The sequence below is a fragment of the Bactrocera neohumeralis genome, chromosome 4 (assembly GCF_024586455.1).
Source record: "Bactrocera neohumeralis isolate Rockhampton chromosome 4, APGP_CSIRO_Bneo_wtdbg2-racon-allhic-juicebox.fasta_v2, whole genome shotgun sequence".
NCBI lineage: Eukaryota > Metazoa > Arthropoda > Insecta > Diptera > Tephritidae > Bactrocera > Bactrocera neohumeralis.
Window position 1 is genome coordinate 35,767,712 of NC_065921.1, and position 22,329 is coordinate 35,790,040.

The 22,329-nt window shown below is 34.6% G+C and overlaps 1 protein-coding gene across 3 annotated transcripts; it reads left to right on the forward strand.

The window, feature by feature from the left end:
- The first annotated feature begins 4,315 nt into the window (after positions 1–4,315).
- LOC126755109 (uncharacterized) lies at positions 4,316–19,222 on the forward strand. Of its 3 annotated transcripts, none has more exons than XM_050467444.1 (4): positions 4,316–4,398; positions 6,323–6,564; positions 14,826–15,044; positions 18,037–19,222. In XM_050467444.1, the coding sequence occupies exons 2-4, from the start codon at positions 6,513–6,515 to the stop codon at positions 18,447–18,449; spliced, it is 684 nt and encodes a 227-aa protein (XP_050323401.1). In that variant the 5' UTR covers positions 4,316–4,398; positions 6,323–6,512; the 3' UTR covers positions 18,450–19,222. The 3 variants fall into 3 exon arrangements, with proteins under 3 accessions (XP_050323401.1, XP_050323403.1, XP_050323402.1); XM_050467445.1 differs by lacking the exon at positions 4,316–4,398 and adding an exon at positions 5,952–6,203; XM_050467446.1 differs by lacking the exon at positions 4,316–4,398 and having other exon boundaries at positions 5,942–6,564; positions 18,040–19,222.
- Positions 19,223–22,329: the final 3,107 nt, after the last annotated feature.

The window sequence follows — 22,329 nt, forward strand, 5'->3', positions numbered from 1 at the left end:
GATTTCATCTTAACCTGGTCTAAGTGGAAGTCTGAAAAACTTTTGTTTTGTTTAGTATAACATATCTATGTATATGTATATAAGAATCCCTGTCTCTTACATATAAAAATTCTTACTTAAAAGTTACTTGAAAAAAATTAAGTTTTTGTCAAGAATTTCTTCATTTATTACCCAAAGAGTTTATACATCTAAATTGTGTATAAATTTCGCGAAACCGTTTTGTAGAAATTTTGTTCAGCGACTCTGAAACATGTTTTCGAGAAAAACGCTCCGCCTTCTTTGGAGCACTTGATGATTACGCGGTTATATGCATGTGCATTTGAAAAAATCGTTGTTTGTGTTTGAAAGTTTTAATTAGACATAATCCCTGAAGTGCCATATATTTCATCACCATTACCAGTGTTCCAAATCCATATCAATTGATGAAGACCATTCGACGTTGGACCTTTTTTCCCTTACTATGGTTGAATAAAGTTTTAAATATACTCTCTTAAGGGTTTTTCCTTAGGGTTCGATGAACAATCACAATTTGCTACCGACAATGACGCCAAAAAATCGACGCGGTCATGTCTGTATGAGTATATGTATATAATATGATAAAATTATATTACCGTTGACGACAAAGTACTCATGGGTATAAAAATAATGTTTTTGAACTTTTCAATTAATGAGTTCAATTAAAGTAACGCGTACTACCGGCTTCATGCCACTTGTTAATGGCCGTGCTTGTTATTAGTTGTTTGTCGTTTTTGTTCAAGTACATATTTCGGAAGGTACTTGAATTTTCATGCTCTGAGTATAACTTGAATAAGGAAATTATTATTATTGTGAATAAGAGAGTATTTCTTGATATTTTCAACAATGCACTATATTTACACTGCAATCTATACTGGACCTGTAGACTCATGGAAACAGCTTGAATTCTCCATATATAATATTATATTTTTAAGTGTAAATCCTTTTTCTATAATGGTTGGGGAGTTAACCATTTGAGTTAACCAACGTAGATATTTATAGTTATAAAAACAATTCAAGTTTTTCAGCAAAGAAATAAATAAGGAATTATGGTAAATAGCAATAGCAAATATAAAATAATAATTTTTATGGAGAGAATGATTCTTTATAAAGTATAGTGATGCTTATGTATATAGCATGTTTATGTTTGGCGAGTTTGGAGTTTGGCCCGTGCTAAATCACAAGAGATTAAGTGAGCTTTAAGTCCTCAGTAAGGTTTGTCTTCTTCTAGTTGTAAGAGTTTTAACCGGACATTGGTCAATGAATGCTGTAAGTAAAATCTTAGGGCATCGAAGTTTTAGAAGTTGTTGAAGAAGTCGAAATAAAGTCACCTCAATACTTTCTATAATTCATATGTTCTAGCCGAACCTCCGACAACCACCTTTAGTCATCCAGTAGAACGAATGTAAGGAAATGGGAACTAATTTTATTAGTTTTTTTGTAAATGTTGTTTTGTTCGATCAGTTTATGAGACAGTTATACGCTAAAGGGATCCCTGGGTTTAATTAAGTACACTGTATTTTTTTATTTAACTCAGTACACTGGCATGATAACGGGGAAACATTTAAAATATTCGATTATAAAAAGCTGATCTGTAAAAGATACATAAATTTAGGAGTCAAATATCTTTCTGTAGCCTCTTCTGCTAAGGAGGTACATAATCATATTATGTACGAGAATTCTTTGCATTACCATCGATATATCATTTTTAGTAGATAGTGTAAAGTTAGCCAAAAATAACTAAAGTACGTGTCAGTATGTTTCATAGAAAGGTAACTGCGAAACAAAAGGCAAAACGAGATAAAACGTCAACTTGAACTTCAACGAAACTGTAATATCCTTCACAGGTGTATTTTTATTGCATGAAAAGATATAAAAATATATTTATTCTGATTTGTATCGGTCAGTTTGGATGGCACCTGTATGTTATAGTGGTTCGATCTGATAATATATTCGGACATTTCAGCAATGTTTTGGATGTTAATCTGTGCCAAATTACTTGAAGATATCTCGTCAAATTGAAAAGTTTTCCATACAAGCCCTTCATTTCGATAGTTCAGTTTTTATGGCAGTTAAATGTATGTTAGGGTAGTCCGATATGAACTATTTCTCCGGAGATTGCGGCGATGACTCGGAAATAATTTCTGCCGAATTTCTTGAAGAGAGCTTGTCAAATGAAACAATTTTCCGATTCTGACAAATGGGCACCTCATTGGTGAGAAAAAGACAAGAAGGTACATATCTCAAAACCTGAGAGACTAGTTCCCATATATACAGACCGCCAGACGCGGCTAAAACGAGACTGCTTATCATACAGATCGGTGATCTGTATACTTAATAGGGCCTCCGATGCTTTGCGTTTCATACCCAAAATATCCACCAAAATCATCGTAAGAGATATCGGCCCTCTTGCCATCTCCCTAACACTTACCTGACGATTTTCAAGCACCATATCCTTCCCATTTTTAATATTTTCATCATTTGAAGAGGCCGAAAGTCGCCCAGAACCAGGCATGTCCTCAACGATAACAATGTAGTGGACAGGTCTCATATTTAATATAGTAATTAAAGACCGACCTCATTTACCCAAAGAATTTAATTACAATTTCCGGGTGCTTTTTTGTTACAATTTTATGCTCTTGCAACTTGCAGGAATTAAAGCCAGGCAAATACCTTGATATGTAAAACGTCAACCAGAAGATCAGAATCTAAGATTTTATACGTACATATACTCTACATAACTCATACACTGGCCGACAAATTCGGCGTAAGAAATGTTATTTAGAAAAACGAAAATCATTATATGTGACCTGGTCTACGAAAAGGGAGCTAACGTGCGAAAACTAGTTTTCGGAGAAACAGCTGTTAAAAATAAACAACTCGTTTCGTCAGTTTCTCGTTATTTCGTATTTTTCGACACCTAAGCCCCCTTTCCGTAGACCATGTCACATATGTAGGATATCTCTTAACTATTATCATGCCACATACTAAAAAATGTTCCCCGGGTTTCATTAAGGTACCTCACAAATTTATCCATTTTAGTCACAAAGATAAACTGTCATGATTAAAACACGCTCTCCCAATTTCATTAAGATAAATGAAATATTGGCTGATAAATCCAGTATCACCTGGAAGTTCGAAAAACTTTATATGGGGGCTCAGGGAAGAATTGTTCCGATTATATATCTAACACATTGACCGTTATTTTTGGTTAAAAGTCAACTATAGATACTAGGGTCCACATATTCGGTACCTAGGGTCTCGAACAGTTTTTATTGGACTTGGACAATTTTTGGTCAAAAGGAGCCATACTTTATGGGAATTATTACTGCAAAATTTTACTCCGTTATATAATTACTTCTTGATTTTGTACTGGAAAGTGAAAGAATTAAATGGAATTTTAAACTGTGTTATATGAGAAGAATGCGTGGTTGTAGTCCGATTTTGCCTATTTTCACACAGTAATATAGGAATATTCTAAAAATGATGCATACTAAATTTAGTAGAAATCGGTTTGTCGGATTCCGAAATATGGGATTTCACCAAAAAGTGGGCGGGTCTACGCCCATTATCCAATTTTCACATCGGCTCTCATGAAGCCTTCTCATACCATCTTGGAGGTAAAATTTAATGGCTCTGCCATATTTAGTTACTGGTTTATCGTAGTTTTAGTAATTCGTTGTAACAAATAACAGTTTTGTATCTTAATTATTGGTTTAGTTATGGCAATTTATAGGCTTTAGATTAATGACGATTTGTGGGCGTGGCAGTGGTCCGATTACGCCCATCTACGAATTCGAAATTTTTTTTGTACCAAGGAACCTGCACATCAAGGTTCATCAAATATCTCAATTTTTACTCAAGTTACAGCTTGCACGGACGGACGGACAGACGGATAGTCTTCATTTCAATTCAACTTTTCTCGTCATCCTGATCATTTATATACATATACATATAACCCTATATCTATCTCGATTAGTTTTAGGTGATACGCACAACCGTTAAGTGAACAAAACTATAATACTCTGTAGCAACTGGTTGCAAGAGCATAATAATCACATTTAACTGCAAAAGTTATTTAATAATTTTTCTTTTGTTTAAGGAAATAATTACAGAATAGTTCAAAAACACTCGAGAATTTAGTTCTTGAACTCAAAAGTAAACGGTAATTAACTTCCACTGAAACCCGGCAGACAACCCTAATGCGTGCTGCTTGGAGATCGCCACTTCCACTGACAGCTGAGTGAACATCTGAGCTTGGCTTGCCGTTGCGGGCTAGGTCATTCTAGAACGTGACTCCACTTAAGGCGGGTGTGGCGTAGTAAAGTGCCCACTTGTGCGCTAATAGCAAAGTAAATGATATTCAGCTGCTCACACGCATCGGTAAATTTACGCAAATTGTGCAAACGAAAATTGGTGCATTGGCAATGTTAAACAAAATCAAATATTTAAATATAAAATATAAATAATTGTTTTTGCCATCAACAGTTAAATAGTGATAAGAGAGCTCGTGTGTGTGCCAAGTAAATAACGCAAAAGATATTTACATTGAAAATCGCTCTTTTAAAATTTTTTTGACTAACATAGCTTACAATTAATTTTTTTAACGGTTATTTGTAATACTAAAAGTATAATCCCAAAGTGAATATAACGACCTCGTCTTACAGCGTCCGATGAAACTTGGTACGCTTTCCATAAGAAGGTTAAGTTCGAAGATGGGCCAAATCGACCCACTGCCACGCCCACAAAATGGCGGAAACCGAAAACTTAAAGTTTCGTTTTAAATAAAGATATTAAAGTGAAAAAAACATTGCTATTTGGACAAAGCGTCACCGTTTTTTTTTGACATACCGGCTACTATAGCGACGTAATTTCAGGAAATTTTAAGATAAGTTTACTGGTTATAACGACGACGCATGCTTTTTTATTAAGAATGAATGTCGCCGATCAGTTGCGGTATATAATGTTTTCTTAAATAACATGTAAAGTACGGTACACTGTATTTATTTTGTCTTTCGCTATAATACGTACATATGTTGATAATATGTATGTATACATAATTTGAATTGGAATAAATTTTATTAGCCCTTTTTTTATTAAGAATGAATGTCGCCGATCAGTTGCGGAATTTAGTACATAGCTTACATATGTTTTGATACTGAAAACGGTTTTTTTTAATAGCAAAAAAAAAAAAATTTTTGAAAAAAACATTCCAGCGTACTACAGTTAGTATGAAAACACTGCTGGGGTCGCCGAGCGTAAAACGGTAAAAAAAAAAAATACATATCTAAATTCTATTTGAACGTCGACCGGTTACAACGACGTATTTTCATCGGTCCCTTGAATGTCGTTATAAGCGGATTCTACTGTATATACAAACACTTGCACAAATTGATGCACATTGCTTGCTATGGTCTTATTGATATCCATATTTCACTAGTGTGCTGATAGAGAGAAGATTTCATGGCGTTTTGCGGGATTGGATTTAGGTTCGTGCCTAGATAATTATTACACGAGAAAATGCGTCCTTAAAGCAATTAGACATATGAGTATAATCGATGCAGCAAACAAAAAAATGCTAATCGCCAATAACAATTGCAAGCAACAACAAAATAGATTATATACTGTATAAAAGCTATAAAACGGCGCTTAAGCCACTTATGTGTGTACATATATACATATATACATGTGTATGTATGTCAGCTAGTTGAGCCACGCACCTTTCACCGATAATGAGCTCTCTTATGTCCATACAATGCGTTTACTTACACTCAAAAATCTCTAAAAGTATGCTAATATAGAAACGTCATTAGTCACTCGGATTTGACGTATGTACATACATATGTCTTTCAAAAGAAAAGGCAAAGTTTCGTACTCGTCACAGCCGCTGCGCTTTTTGCAAAATGTGATTCAGCTTACATTTCTGGAATTCCTAAACATCACTTCATTGAGTTCGCCACGCTTGGCTGGGGAGCCCCTCTCAACGGCCATTCTACCGTTGCGCTTTCCACTGCCGAAGCTCCCGCACATGCATTGAATCGTTAGCGTCGCGAGATGACCAACCGATCTGCCGCTTTGCATTGATCTTTCAGCCGGTTTTCTAACTATTCGCATTTCAGTCGCTCACTGTGATTGTCGTGTGTTGTTCATAACCAATATTTCAAGCTTGTTGTATTTTTTGAGTTCGCGTGAGTGCACCGAGTTTCGTTGACTGCGCGTTATTAACAAATGAATTAAGCAAATTAAATTGTACATAAAAATTATAATTTTGTAATTAAAAATAATTTGTATTGTTTTTCACGAACAGTGTAGTTGTACGCGCCGATCGATTCAGTGTTCGAACGAATTGAGGAAGTGAAGTGATCGCTTTGAAAGCAACGAAACCTACAAGCAACAAAATTATCAAAATACAAAAGTGATCTTGCTTAGTTGGTTAAAAAAAAACTAAAAAACTGAAACTAAACCATAAACAGCAACAACAAATACAAATAGCAAAGATGGCAAAGTACACCAAACTGGATCATAAATATCTTCTGAAACTAATCACAGGTAAGCACCGCCACTAAATTTAGCCGAAGCTGCCAGTTAACGTTTAAGTAGACACACATGCATACCAGCATTAAAATCATAAATACGGCACTAATGCAGTGATTAATATTGAATAATACACTTAGGGTGAAATCCCCTTAATCTGGACAATTACAATTACCCAATGACCGATAAGGACTGATTTGATTGCTTAATTCATGAAATAACTAATTATCTGCAGTAACCCAGTCTAGAAAGTCGTGCGAATGTTTTAAATATTTTTTTTTAAATAAAAAAAAAGCTAACATCGGACCCTTCACAGGTTAAATTTTCTTATAAGATCTGAATTTAGTTTGTTTGGTTTGGTTTGGGTGCGATCAGAACAGTTTCTTCAACGATTTTATTGTTGGCTTGGAGAGTGCTACATACATCCAAAATTTTGTACAAATACATACATACATATCCTGTTATATAAAAAGTTTTTCCATGCAAGAACTTGTTTTTGATCGTTCAGTTTGTATCGATGCAATATGCTATATAAGACCGACCTCGTCGGTTCCATGGGGAGAATAAAACGTGTGCAAAATTTTAGATTGATATCCCAACAGCTAGGCATGACTAAATCGTCTCCGCTCGTCACGCTGATCATTTTTATATGTATGTATGTATATGTTTTAGGGACTCCGATGTTTCCTGCTGGGTATTACAAACTTCGTGGGAAACTTAATATACACTGTTCAGGGTATAACAAAAATGCTACTCATTTTCTGCAAAATTTAAGTCTTGTGCTATTTAAAGACAATAAGTGCCATTAAATAGATAAGCAGACTTTTCTAAGTGCACATCTTTATTAAATTTTTAATTAGTTCTCTTGCTAATATAATATTTGCAGTGTTATCTAGTTCTACTCTACACATGTGCCCATATTCAGTTTCTTCAAGTGTTTGCAGCGTAAGAGTGGTTTCGGTTGACAGTTCCGCGTATTTCGAATTGTGTAATGTACTGAAGAATGAGCTAACAGGCAATTTTAATGCGAATATTATGATTATACGGAAATATGAAATAATTTTTAATTATCATACAGACAGTATGTTTAATGAAATGTAAGTTGGCGTGAGAAAGCGTAGTAAGCAGAGGCTTTTCGAAAGAAGAAATAAAATTTTTCTTATCTAATATGGTTTAAAATTAGAATTGAATCGTTTATCATTGAAACTTTAATGGGCTGACAAATTTTATGATCACGAACAAGCATTTATATTTGAGAGACATTCATTATTGTTATTATAGTTGCACGAAACGATTTCGAATTATTTATGTGGGATATTTTTTAATTTAAATTTCGCGCGCGAAAAAAAAAATTTCGTCGAAATTTTTTTATAGGTTGGTATGACTTTCCGTGACATCTGTGCCCAATTTCACATCACAGTTATCGTTAGTATTTACTATATGCTCCTTTTTCTGAAGTACATTAAGAGCATTCGGCTATACGATAAGTGAAATTATTCAAAAAATCCATTCAAATTTCTGGTGACTAGCAGTCGGAGATTTTACTGGCATCGTTGAAATATCGGAAGGACCAATGAAAACCATTTTCAAATGTCATTTGAGCCCAAGAAAAGTGAAAGCACTATTGGTTCCAAAACCACTCAACTTTTTTCGTCGCGTTAACGTTTGTGAAACAATGCTTCCCGACTATCAGGATGCCGTGAAACGTATTATTACTCGCGATGAGTTATGCTTACGACTAGAAACAGACGATAAATCGGCCGAATATCGTCGCAAAGGTGAGCCGAAGCCAAAGAAACCACGTCAAAGCAGTTTAAAAATCAAGGTTATGTTGACAGTTGTCTTCGATTATCGAGGTGTGGTGCACTCCGAATTCTTTCCGATTCATTATATTTGAATGTTATTATGGGCCGACAACTCATGGTTTTTGCACCACGATAATGCACCGTCGCATATTGCATTGATTCTTTCTTGAGTTTTACGCCAAATTTTCAACCAATATCGTGCCACAACCACCGTATTCGCCTGATTTAGCTCCAAGTGGCTTCTGGCTATTTAGCAAACTCAAGCGATCACATCGGGGAAACCGTTTTGAGCCAATTTAAGTTATTAAACGTGAATCGCAGCGCACATTAAAGGCTATTCCGGAAATTGACTTCGACAATTATTTCGAGAATTGAAAAAAAAAACTTTGACCCAAGTATATTGCGGCCAAGGGGGATTAGTTTGAAGGGGACGACATAGAGCTTGAAGAGTAAAGTAAGAATTTTAAAATTATTGAACAAAGTCTTACTATTTTTTCTCATAGTAGCACATATGTACATATGTAAAAGAAGAAATTACACGCTACAAAGGTTCACAGTACAGAGGTTTAGCTGTATCTTCAACGCATATTACTAATAACCAGAATAATATATTAAATATATAACATTAAGATTTAATATACCAAAGTGGTATTTTTTTTCCTCTAATCCCCTAGTTTAAAAGAGAATTGCTTTCAAGGCCGGTTTGGGAAATCTTACTGCCTCTGAGTTCTTGAATGAGAACTAAGTGTGTATCTAAGTAATAACGATGCGATTGATTTTTGACGTTATTACGACTAAATAAAATGTGTGTAATATTTGCACTCTCCTTCTTTAACTTTTTTTTAATTATTATTCATCAGTTTTGGTGACCTTGAACCCAAAATATTAACAATGGACTTTCCAAAAACTTTTCTTGTTCTGTTGTCGGACGTTCGTGATGAGCCATTCATTGGATTGGACATTCATTCCATAACTCCGACAGTGTTCCTGTGTTTCAAGCTTTTTAGTCGGCGTCTAGCGCAGTTCAAGAAACATTAAAGAGATATAATTTTTGTATTCTTTCGAGATATTGCGCTGCTACATTCCTTGGTCCACTTCAATTCCAAATACAATACATATGTATATAAACCCATATATTCAGCTACGTACCTATTGCGTTTTTTGCAAGCATTGTCACTACAGCATTCGTAACTTGAACAATCAACAATTAACTTCCTTATAAAATGTTGACAATGAAATTTATATGAGTGTCAATGAGTTATAAACAATCTTTGGGAAATAAAAGGGTGCACATATCGACACTCATTTAAATAATCAAAAGTAAAGCGGAATGTCAATAAAGTTGAGTAAACGTTTTATTTGCAAATATTTGCAAAGATGAAGTGTTATTTTGTTATAAAAGTACACTCAATTTATAATTTCGTCGGTTCTCAAAGGTAGGCATGCGTCTAAGTGCGCCAATTGAAAAATCAAAACATTCATTTGACGCATTTGGAGCCATCTCCTTGGGGCACGGCTAGCAGTTCTGAGCGTGTCTACTAAGTACAACTGGAGTTCGGCGCAGTTATCATTATTATACCTGCATTGTGTTAATTACGAATTCAGACACTTTATGAACTCCTAGGCGATTATGTACATATGTATATATGTATGTGCCTATTTGTGAATCTGCACGTTTCTCCTTATGTATATACATACATACATTCCTATCTTGCAGTAACATGACAATTACTTAGATACACAAACAAATCAAATGAAACGGAGCAAGCCGTACCACACCAAGCTAATGACAATAGTAAATATACAAATATTTATATATAGGCACATATGTATATATGTATATACATAAGTTGAAAAAGTCAGGTATATAAGTATGTACTTACATATATACATATAAAGCGCTATTATCTAGTATGTAAATCATGTTTGTCATATATTTTATATGGCAATTAACGGCAGTTTTTTTTGTTGGCAACATCAACAGATACCGTCAAACGATCATGTGATGAACAATTGCTCGAAAGTGGTATACTGTTGATAATTTTAAACAACCCCAATAAGCATTTAAGTTCGAGCGCAACTCGAGAAAATACGTACCTCTCAGATTTGCGACTGCTCTTAGCAGCACCTTCACTCGAGAGTTGTCATTAGCACAGCTTTCACGGCGACATCAACACTTTTGTAGAGATTGCAGCAATTGACAATGAGAAAAGAGTTAGAGGTTCTCAACTTGAACTTAAACCTGACTCGCAAATGAATTTCAAATATTTGTTTCCAGACTGAAAGCTTCGCATCTTTCCAATGGAAGCGAACCACTAGAATTTACTACAACTTTTGGTATTTAAAAAAAAAAAATGATAAAAAGATATTTCGTGATTTAATGAAATACTATTTAATCCACCGTAATGAGTTTGAAGACGATGAAAGCAGCGCTCGGTTCAAAGGGAAAAAGTCACAAAATTATTTTGGATGGCCGTAAAGTAAAATTGATCGAAATAGCCGACAGCAGAGATAAAGAGATGTCCAACTCCTTCCAGTGAGAGAGCAATTGCTAAACGTCAAAACCTACTGAACTTTGGCAGCTAATCGAGTTCAGTAGGTTTTGACGTTTATCAATTGGAAATGAGCGATGGCCAGATTGAAATCTTACCAAAAAAAATATGTAAACGGAGGAATTTGTTGCATCGTTCAGACCACTTATAAAAATATTAAACAATGAAAATTAAATAAATTTGCGAAATTTAAAGGTATTTGAGAAACGTTTTGTAATTTAAAGCATCACAGTATTATTGTCAACAGAAAATGATTAAAAACATTTAATGATTGACAGCAAACAAGCTTAAATTCTTTTATTGGGTATTGAAAGGTCAAAAGTCAGGTGTTCTAATATACTTTAAAAGGATTCAAATAGTTTCTCCATATAATATATAACCACTATATAGTAATTTTTAATAGTACTAAATGTTGGGTATTAGGTTGATAAATGCCCAAAAATTCTTATTTTGTTCGATCTGGCCACAATGGAAAATGTTATAAAAAACGCTAATTTTGAAGCGCTCTCACACTGGAATAAGTTGGATGTCCCTTTATTCCTGGCCGACAGTCTATCAAACGGTCGGGTTGGACATATCGTTCATGATTATTTGTGTATTCGAAAACTCGGTGCAAATTGGGACAACGTGAACTCATAAACCATCTCAGTGTCACAAATGATCAAAATGATGTCCATTTTGAAGCGAATAACAAATTTTACTACAAAAAAGATATCCAACAGTTTGATGATCGGCATAGTCGATAATGATCATTGTTATTTCTTTACATCTTTTATACCCTGAACAGCGCATCGGTCTCATTTGTCGGAATCGCCGATATCGAACCACTCTAGCACGAATCAGTCGGACAAATTGAATGATCAAAACCATGTCCATGTATGGAAAAGGAAAAATTATTTTCCATAGATTACTGTCCAAGACAATGTTATAATCTCCTTATAATCTTATTATAGTATACAGCTGCTATACAAACTGAACGACTAAAATCATGTTTTTTGTATGGACAATTTTTTATTAGACGAGATATCTTCACAAAATTTGGCATGGATTACCGCCCAAGGAAGCAGTACAAACTCCGAAGAAATTGTTCTGATTGAATCATTATTGCATATACATATTGTAGCCATTATGGGTGCCATACAAACAGACCCATCAAAGTCATGTTCTTGATAGGAATCTATTGATTTTGTGAAGGGTGCATACATTTTCTTGTTTTTCTTTTTATTGCTTCAACAAAGGTTTTATAATCCATATTCGGTGTACATTCGACAGCTTTCTATTTATCCCAAAATAATATACTACAGTCCATTCGACTCTATTTATTTATTTTTAGTATGTTATTATCTTTTATTGTTTTACACAGTCGTCAACCGGTCTGATGGGACGTTAGTAGGCCATATACTTTATCACTTAATTTAAAAATTGATTACAATAGATTTCATTCATAATTAATTTATTGTACGACAATTTTCAGATTTATGCGACTTTCATATGACTTCGAGATTTCAAAAGTTCTTCAGTTATTTCAGAAAAATATCGTGCCGCGTGTATAAACTATCTTTATAATATTATCATATGCTAATGATAACAATTTTTCACTCGACACTATCATTTTTCTAAAAATATTAATAAGAAAATCCAATTTGATGACTGGATGACAGCGTGCGCCATTAATTTAACCTTATAGATAAAGTTTTTACTTAAATAAATGTGTCCTAAAATTTTCTGGGGAGATAGTTATCATTTCAATTGGCCTCATACACCATTTTTTTGTGCGAATAGGTCAAGTCAATAGGACACATGCCGGGGCTGCAGCGAAGCTATCATACCCTTCATTCTGCATTATTATTGCTAATGGGTAGAAAGATCTTAATCTTGACTTCGTTCGGTCAGTTTGAATGAAGGTCCGATCTGAACTTTGTAAAGACAAGGACTTGAGTTTTATCGGTCCGTTTGTATGGCAACTATATACTATATTTGTCCGATACCGTCGTTTCCGACAAATGAGCTGCTTTATGCGGGAAAAAGTACGTGGGCAAAATTTCGAATCAACATTTCGAAAATTGGTGCACTAGTTCGCATGCATAAAAATGGACAGATATGGCTAAATTGGTTCTACCAGTCACGTTGGTCATTTTTATATAAGTATACTTTATAGGGTCTCCGAAGCTTCCTTTAAGGTGATAAATTTAATGTACCCTGCTCAGGTTATAACGATTTATTTGACTTGCGTTCATTGTAATTGTATTTATTTCATATTCTTCTCTCTCATTCTGAAATTCATTATGTCACCGCTATTTGGGTCGCGCAATCTTATTGCTATCATTCTTGATACCAACCAAAAAATATTGAGATGATCAGCTGGAAATGTGAAATGAATGTCAGACGATTTGTCGAAGTAGGTTGGTGTTTCAAATTTTCGACCTTGTGTTTCAGGAAATTGCCACATAAATTATATTATTGTACATTAGTTGTAGGTTTGGAGGTCTTTAGAAAAACCTTAGGAAAAAAATCCAATAGGGGATCTTCCGATTCATTGTTGTATACCGATCTACTTACTGTATTCACAGTAAAGAATGTTTTGATAGTAACCATTATCTCAATGTATATAAATAATGATATTGATAAAAAGTATCGAGCAATTAGTTTGATTTGTGACGAAATGGCCACTTGTCGATCAGCTGATGCGGTCTCACTTACTACCCTAAGCAACTCATAGTAAATTGAAGTGCTGTTTGCCTTGAATGTGTCAATATTAGCTATAAATGCATGCATCACTTGCTAAAATTATTTAGCTAACTAATGTTGTTTTCTTTTCCAGAAAGCTTGTCGCATTGTATATATCACTTTACTCGACACACTCTCCTTATTTATTTATCAATGGCCATTATTACTTTTTTTCTTAATTCAAGTGGAAATATGTCATATAGGCATGTTTATTGGGGCATAAGAACGTAAAAAGTCTGTAAATAGTATCTATGTCTATACACCAGGTTGGCGGTTGGTCATAACTATCATATACTATAGGAAATCGGAACCAGTTTACGATTATTTGTTAATTGGCTTTTATGAACCATAAAAGACCGTTTTTGACCATTAATCAATAGAAAGCGTTAAAGACCACGACTCATGACTAGTAATATTGAATTTGGATTCTATTTTCTATTCCGTTAACTTTTGGCTCGTTACCTGTATTACATATATACTAGTCTTCAACCGGGTGCAGTGTCCAAAGTTTAAGTACGGCAAATCCGAATCGCACTTAACGGAACCTACAGATATACTGTATATACTCGTATTAGGTACGTATGTACGTACATACGTACTCAAGCGTTGCCAATTTACATCGGCTGCGATACGTGATGGACGCCTTTTGTTTACCTTTCTTATCACAACGGAATGGTTCGTGTTTTCTGTCGAAAGAGTTGGCTGAGCAGGTGCGGAACAAACTGTTAGCCAGTTCACCCCGATACGTCAATTCAGAACGGCTGCGTCATACTGTCGATAACCGGATTATACCAGAAGAACCTTTGCAAGCGTTCTATTTTTGCGCATAGATACTAGAAATGTAGGTTTCCGATAGTAAACCTAATGAAAACTACAAGACTGCTGTTACGACATTAGTAAAGTACAGTTGTAGTTCAAATGCGCATATTGTTATTGTAAGTTTGTATTAAATCTTGGCACACGCCCATATTTCGTCTGCGCCATCAATTACGAAGATGTCGTTTATTCACCACCCGAACAGTGTTACTGCTATTCTTTGTTTTAATTTAAAATCCACCTCAACATGCATATCATTGTTCACACTCATTACAGTATACATACAGACTCTGCGCTTTTATCATTACTTTTATTTCGTTATCATATTTTTTCATGAGTTTTTAATATTGATTTTCGATATGCGATTTCATTTCAGTTTTAACTGTTCTAGTGCAAGGAACGCTCGGTCAATCGTTTTTGCTCAGTTTGGGACAAAATCAGCGAAACTTCTTTTCGGAAGGCAATTCACATGAAACGTTTTTGAATCAACCACTTAACGAACGTCTAAATTATACGGATACAGTGCCGAACATACATTTGGAAACGCGTGGAGAGTTTGATGATAACAACACCACGATAATTGTTATAAAGAGTAGTGAGTATCTGTGCCTAAGAGTACCACTTTAGTTTGCGGAAATGGGTTAAAACGAGTGCTGCGAAATTACCGTTAAAATTAAAATTAATTAAGAAGCATTTACAATGTATTTGAAGCTCTAAACTTAAAAGTGCACTTTGCTTTGTTTTGCTAGCCGTTTGTGTTATCGTTCAGTGTTGTTGCACGACATAAAGCCATATCGCATACGTGAAATAAAGCGCGACGCCATGTGCTATTAATAAACAGTAATCAATTATGTATCAGCAGAATTAGCCATTAATAAATACTTATATTTAATGGCTTAGAGTACAACAAGTGTCTAAATTTCGGTGTACGAAGTTTCGGTACTTTCCACTATGAAAGCTACAAGTGCCTCTGTAAAATATCTTTCCTATTTCCTGAAATCTGGAATTTATTCTACGAACTTGTGAAACTCTCTCGCTGATTTGATTGCGAATTCACAGAATTTCGACGAATTTATTTAACAACAAGAAAAAAGCCACAGTGGTCCGATCTGAATAATTTCTTCGGTGATTGTGTCATTGTTTTGAATAACAACCCATGGCAACTTTTGTAAAGATATTCTGTCAAATGAGCAAGTTTTTCATACAAGAACTGAATTTTGCACTATAAATTTATATGGCAGCTATATGCTATAGTGGTCGATCTGGAAAATTTTTACGGAGATCGTGAAGACATCTCGTCAAATAAAAAACTTTCCCCTTACAAGAACTGAATCCCGGTCGTTTGAATGACAGCTATATGCTATAGTGGTCCGATATTTTTCTGCTTAAGGAGAAAAGAATGTATAAAAAATTTCAAATCGATTTCTCAAAAACGCGAAATAAAGCATATACATACAAACTGGCAGACGGACAAATCGATACATTTTATATGGTCTCCTACAGTTCTCTTGTTTTAGGGTGTAATTATGTTTATTAACACTACCCTTTGTAACCAGTCTTTATTTATATATATACGATCAGTTTGCGTTATAACCCCTGTCAAGAAAGTATCGGGAATTTATAAATAAAAAGAAAATGTTTCGATCATCATCCAAATTTATTTTATTGCCTTCAAAGTAACATCCATTTGAAGCGATGCACATGTGCCAACGCTTCTTCCAATCGTCAAAATATATTTTATAGGCTTTTTTCCGGGATGGCCTTCAGCTCTCGCGTCGAATTTGTTTTGATGATTTCAATTGAGTCGAAGCGTGTTCCCCGAAGTGGATATTTCAGTGTGGAGAATAAGAAAAAGTCATAGGGGGCCATATCAGATGAATACGGTGCTTGCTTAATGATATTTGTTGAGTTTTTGGCCAAAATTTAACACAAATACGTTAAAAAATTTTGTAAAATTCGACAAACACTTCTGAGGTAGACTGACATAAACAGCTGCTGTTAACACACTGATTGACAGATCGCGCTAATTTTTGTCTTCATAATTAAGGACAGTTGTACCAACCTAGAAAAAGAAATGTACCTGTCTTCCATATAAGCGGGAGATGTGAAGGGAAAATGAAGAATTCCCGATACTTTCTTGACAGGGTGTATGTTGAAGTCATAACAAATTGTGGAACATTATGTGATAGGTGGTCTTTATCAACGCTAATTTTTAACCTTTCCTCTTATAGCGCTAAAATATTGCATATCGGGGATTGGTTAGGTTAGGTTAAGTTGATAGGCCATTAAGCCACACATAGACCAGTTTTGGTCCTTTGTGATACCAGATGGAGTTCAGTTTTTAGGTCTAAGAAGAGTAGTCATTCCATCCTCCAGTGTATCATTTCGTGGGTACCTCAGATGCTTACAGCGTAGTCTTGCCAATGCGGGACTAGTACACAAGAGATGGTCTATTGTTTCCCTGGTGCCCTGCTCTAGATATTTCCTAGTTCCATCGGGTTTTGATTTTCTTTACCATACCTCTGTCGAGATCGTCGTATAGACAGACAATGCATGATTGTGTTTTCGTTTGTGTTGTGTTTGCATTCTTGGCAATATCGTCCACTATTTCATTGCCCTCGATGCCTTTGTGGCCTGGCGCCTAGTAGAAGTAAAGTTGCTTACTTCTGGCAACCCTTTTCATTGCTGCCCTGCTTCCCAAGTTTCGGGCCGATATGCGATACGAGGTTATATTCCCGCACCAACTTAATCGTCCATTTTCGAGTCATCCGTATAGATATTTAGAGTGCTCCGCGTAGCTAACATATGTATGTACCTCTACGGAATCCATTTTTTTTCTATGTTTACTTTGAACTTTCTTTCCCCGTTGAAAAATATCGATATAATTGTTGGCATCATTTTTTACATGAAGGAAATATATTGGTAATATAAGGGTTAAAATTTTACTCTGCTAATACCCATTATTTGTCCACTATCAGTTGGATCACGATCTACTCCATGGGATCTAATATTTAACCAGCTGTGATTAAAAACTAGACGCGCAGTTCTATAATTAGAGAAATGTAAAAAAATCGTTAATAATTTTGTGTAATCAGTAGCCTTGGAGTAAAGAAAGTTTAATCGCGATTTTCGGCACTTTACAGCACAATTACCTTTACGAGTGGAACCGTAGATTATGTTAACATATTGTACATTTACATGTGCAATAAGAATGCTATTTTTAAAGAGCTAAAACGATAAAGAAGCCATTGAACCATCATTATTTGGGTTCGCAGTTTTTTCCCTTATTCGTTTTTGGTAATTATCGCTGCAATCAGTTATGAAATTCTTACTTAAAGTAACGAGCTGTTTAGCCAATCAGCATGCGCTGCGTTTTCTATTTCACAACAACGGACTAATAGTAATCATCAACTCGATTTCCAACTAGCGATTTAAGCCAAGTCATTATGGGACTTAGTGTGAATTCCAATGTACAGCTGAACTTGTAGTTGTTTTTACACTGCTTCTATAATTAAACTTGAATAATTATTTACTATACTTTTTTACAAACTGTTTAATTGTATTTTTTTTTTTTGTATTTTTTGCAGCAGTACACGAACAATCCAACGAATTGTCACAGACTGCAATGGACATCATAACCATAGTTTGGTATGTGGCCACATTTCTGGCGCTGGCGGCATTCTTCCTGCTCATGGCCTGCTCGGATAGACGCTGCACAGAGACCCGAGGCAGCGTGCTGCGCAACGAAACGCCAATTGCACCGCCCACACCCTCGCCCTCGTACAGCGAATTCGCACCGCCCAGCTACGATTCAGTGATCAAAATGCAGCACGACGCCAAAACCAGCGTCTTCGTTATACCTTTCGCGCCCATGGATCCATCAGCGAACAAAGATGTGAGCAATAACAGTAATGGTGGCGGTGTGCACACGCCGCAGACACCAACCACGCCAGCAATCAATTTCTACACAGTGAATGAGTTGGAGAAATTCAGTTGTTAGTTGGGCAGCTGGGCAGCTGGGCTAACGGTCGCCAATATGTGCGCATGTGTTTATACATTTAATCGATTTAAATGTGACAGTATGTGTCAGCATGAATCACACCCGGCGCGCTTAACGTAAAGCGTATTCTAATACGTCATAGTCGATTTGCGCAAGTGATAGCTCTAACTAGTAACTACCATGTTTAACTGTATAATAGTGTATATGGAGAACACATTTATATATATGTATGTATATATTTACACCGTAAAACGAATCAAATTTTCTCAAAAGAACTGTGATATTAGTTAAAGTTGCTTCTAATTGCATTTGTTGAATACATATTTAAGCAAGCTCTGTTATTATTATGTTTTGCAAGTGAATGAGAATAACAAAAGTAACAATCGCCATTAGTATATGTACATATGTAAATATATGTAAGTAATTGCAGTGCGTTTGTAAATGAAAACCAAAACACCATATGTAAATATTACTTTGTAAATAATATGCGTGCGTACATATGTATGTATCATTTCTATTACGTAGCCTCAATTACGTAACGTAATGCTAACGTTATGTGCATACATAAAACGACTTAGCTTTACCTTGATTTGTAAGTATGTAAGCGAAAGACTGAATTATTTGCGAAGATATGCAAAAACCATATTTTCCACTGTAATTAGTCGGTGCTTTAAGTTTTGCTGTTATTAAACTATATGTACATACATAAATATATATATATATTATTATAAGTGTTTATTTGAAATGAAAAACAAAATATGTTAAACAAATAATTAATATTTTTTGTATTTAATACAATTAAGTGCACAACGTGCGAACAAGTATTATGTAGTATATTAAGAAAAGATAATAAAATGAATTAAATTATCATTAACAAATTGAATGAAAATTAAAAATGGCACGTTTTTATTTGATTATAGTGCAATATCGGTGAATGGATTGTTCTACTGAAAATTTCAGGGTCTACTATTTGTAATAATTAACTTTTATGTCCTTCACTTATAGTGGAGGTGAAAAACTTACGGGAGCCAATAGAATTTATCAGGGAACTACTCATTACTAACTCATTCATAAATAACAACTATTTGTGCTATGTATTAATAATGAATTCGGTAATACGACTCATGAAGGTCAAACAGATTAGTTACATTACGCAAAGTCTATAAAAATTACATATCATAAGCATAGCCATAAATTTTATGAATCATATAGATGCGTATCAACTAGGGAAAGTGCAAAAAGATCAAGTAAAATGCATCCATGAAAACATCAAATTCGTTAAGTTTGAGTTAAGGGATCGTTTCAGTGTGACCCTCCGAAAAATCACTGATTTTCGCGATTTTTTTATGTTGGAATCAACTAATCAGTCCGATTTTTTTATAAATAAATACATTCATGACGAATACAAAATGGTTGTTTTTATGTTTATTTATTGGTTGTATAATAGTTAAATAAATTGTTGAAATGACATGAAAGATTATTAATCTGTAGGAAAGTCGATATCGCGCTATGGAAGCTTGTTTTTTTTTTAATTTGACAAAATAGCGGCGGTTTGAACAAAAAGTGTCGAATTTTGCTTGTTTTTTCGATAGCGTTTTAGTTAAAACCTTAACTTAGAATTTGGATGAAGGTAAAATTAACTGAAATTTGGATTTTTGACAGACATTTAAAAAAAAAATTAAAATTTCAGTGAAAATTTCGGTAAATTTTTTTTCAAATAGTTTTAATCGAAAAAAATCATTCGTACAAGTTTTTAAGAGTTTGAGGTACAACCTGTATAAAATTTCATGAAGATCGGTTAAGTAGTTCTAGAGAAATCTTGCTAAGAGCGCACAAGTTCTTAAGGCTGTATCTCCGAAACTATTACACGAATTCTGACAATATTTTAGAGGTGTTGTAGAATTTAATAAGACTAATCGATTTTTTGAAACCCGTAAATCCATGTAACCCCTGAAGTAAAAACATTTTGCTCAGGAACGTTCGGAACTTAACGGTTGTTTAACACAGTAAACTAATCAAATACTACTCGATAGCATTCTCAATATCAAAATATTCTATATATATGTATGTACATGTAGTCGAATGAGTTGACATCTATTTCAGATCTTAAAAGCTACGTAACCATTTTGAAGAAACTTTGAGCTTTCTTATTGCTCTTTGACCCGTTCTTAATGAAGTTTGAACTATGGCAAACTCGGATCACAACCATGCTCATTTCCTATCGGAAAAAGTTTTTCGTTCCGTTAGCATATTCGACAGTAGAATATATATGCACGTAAGTCGCCTTTTATATTTCCGGATTCGAGAACAAAAACAAATTTAAATCCTCGAAAATCGCTTTATTGTTTTACAAAATATTCTCCATTAAGATCTATATAGCTTGCTTGCTTTTGAACTCCTTGTGAGAGCACTTTTGACACTCTGTTTCAGGTATCTTCCAATACACGTTCTCAACGCATCAACCGCGTGCAGAAGGTTTCGAAAAACGTTGACCTATTAGTTTTTCTTTTACGTGCGGGAATAAAACTCGGACATTCGGTCCAAAGTCAGGACTATTTGATGATGATTGATGTTTTGAGTACTCAAAAATGCAGTTTTTTCAGTCGATGTGTGTGAGCTAGTATTATTGTGGTGAAGAGTGGTCCGTCTTTGTGAGTTGGTTTTCTGAATTTTTTGAAAGACAAATGGAAAACAAATGATTGTGTACACCCATAGAGTCGAGTGCTCTGTACTTTCGGGCTCATACGCGTAAATGCGGGATTCATCAATTATCACAATGTCATAGATGTGAACATATGTATGTATATAGTTCGAAGCATCGCTTTTGTATTTTTTAACTTTTAGTTAATACTTACTTACATACTATAATAATTCTCATTTTGGGGCGGGGACAGGAAATTTTAAGTAGTTTTCCAGTGTACTTTTAAATGGATGTGATGTTGGGACCAATTTTGAATTAGACACGATTCAGTTATCTTTATTAATTATTTTAACATAGCTTTTGATAAAGCGCTGTGAGTAGTTATGTTATACGTACATACATATAGTCCGAGTTGGAATCGGTAAATGAAAGTTTTTGTATATCGATCTGTGTATACTCGTATTTATCGCTATTAGTATATTCTAAAATCTTCCGACTTTCTTCACTCTGACTCAATTCGTTATCTATGAGTTATCATATATTTTTTATTGACATCTAGCTGACTTGTTTTCCTAAAATTAATGTTTTATAAATAAAATTACGATTAAACTTGTCTAAAATTTACAGACTAATATTTCTTTAGCTTCCAGAATCTCATATACATATGTACATTATATGTATACAATTGTGAATAAAAATCAACAAGAAAGGAAGGGCTAAGTTCGGGTGTACTGAACATTTTATACTCTTGTAACTTGCAGATTAAAGCCGGAGAAATACTCACAGGTTTTGGCTATCAACATACTACTGCGATCAAAGTGAAAGGCTTTTCGAATGATGAAGGCTCTGATGGTCATCACAACGGAAGATTTTTCCAAGTGCTATGATGACGGGAAAATTCGTTGGCATAAGTATATTGCAGCGTGAGGGGATTACTTTGAAGAAGATGAAATGGACAAAATTCACCTTTCAATTTGATCACAGTAGTATATTACGGTGAATAGATAACAATAAAGTTTGGTCTTATTAACATACATATATTCAAAGTCATGTACTCACTTGTTTTTTTTTGTATGAAATATCAGCTCTTGAATCTCTTTAGGTTGCTCTATATTCCGAATGCGGCAATTTTGCTTGTTTATACTATACCCATTGAGCCAGAAATTGGCCTCATTGCTGAACAAAATGTGGCTCGACGTAAAATATGCCAAGTCTTTACATCTCGATTGCCTACTCAGT

Bases quoted from the DNA above. Each gene is read 5' to 3' on its own strand.
- LOC126755109 (XM_050467444.1), top strand. From the start codon at position 6,513: ATGGCAAAGTACACCAAACTGGATCATAAATATCTTCTGAAACTAATC. The intron at 6,565-14,825 runs GTAAGCACCGCC...ATTTCATTTCAG, and splicing joins TCTTCTGAAACTAATCACAG to TTTTAACTGTTCTAGTGCAA. The intron at 15,045-18,036 runs GTGAGTATCTGT...TATTTTTTGCAG, and splicing joins GATAATTGTTATAAAGAGTA to CAGTACACGAACAATCCAAC.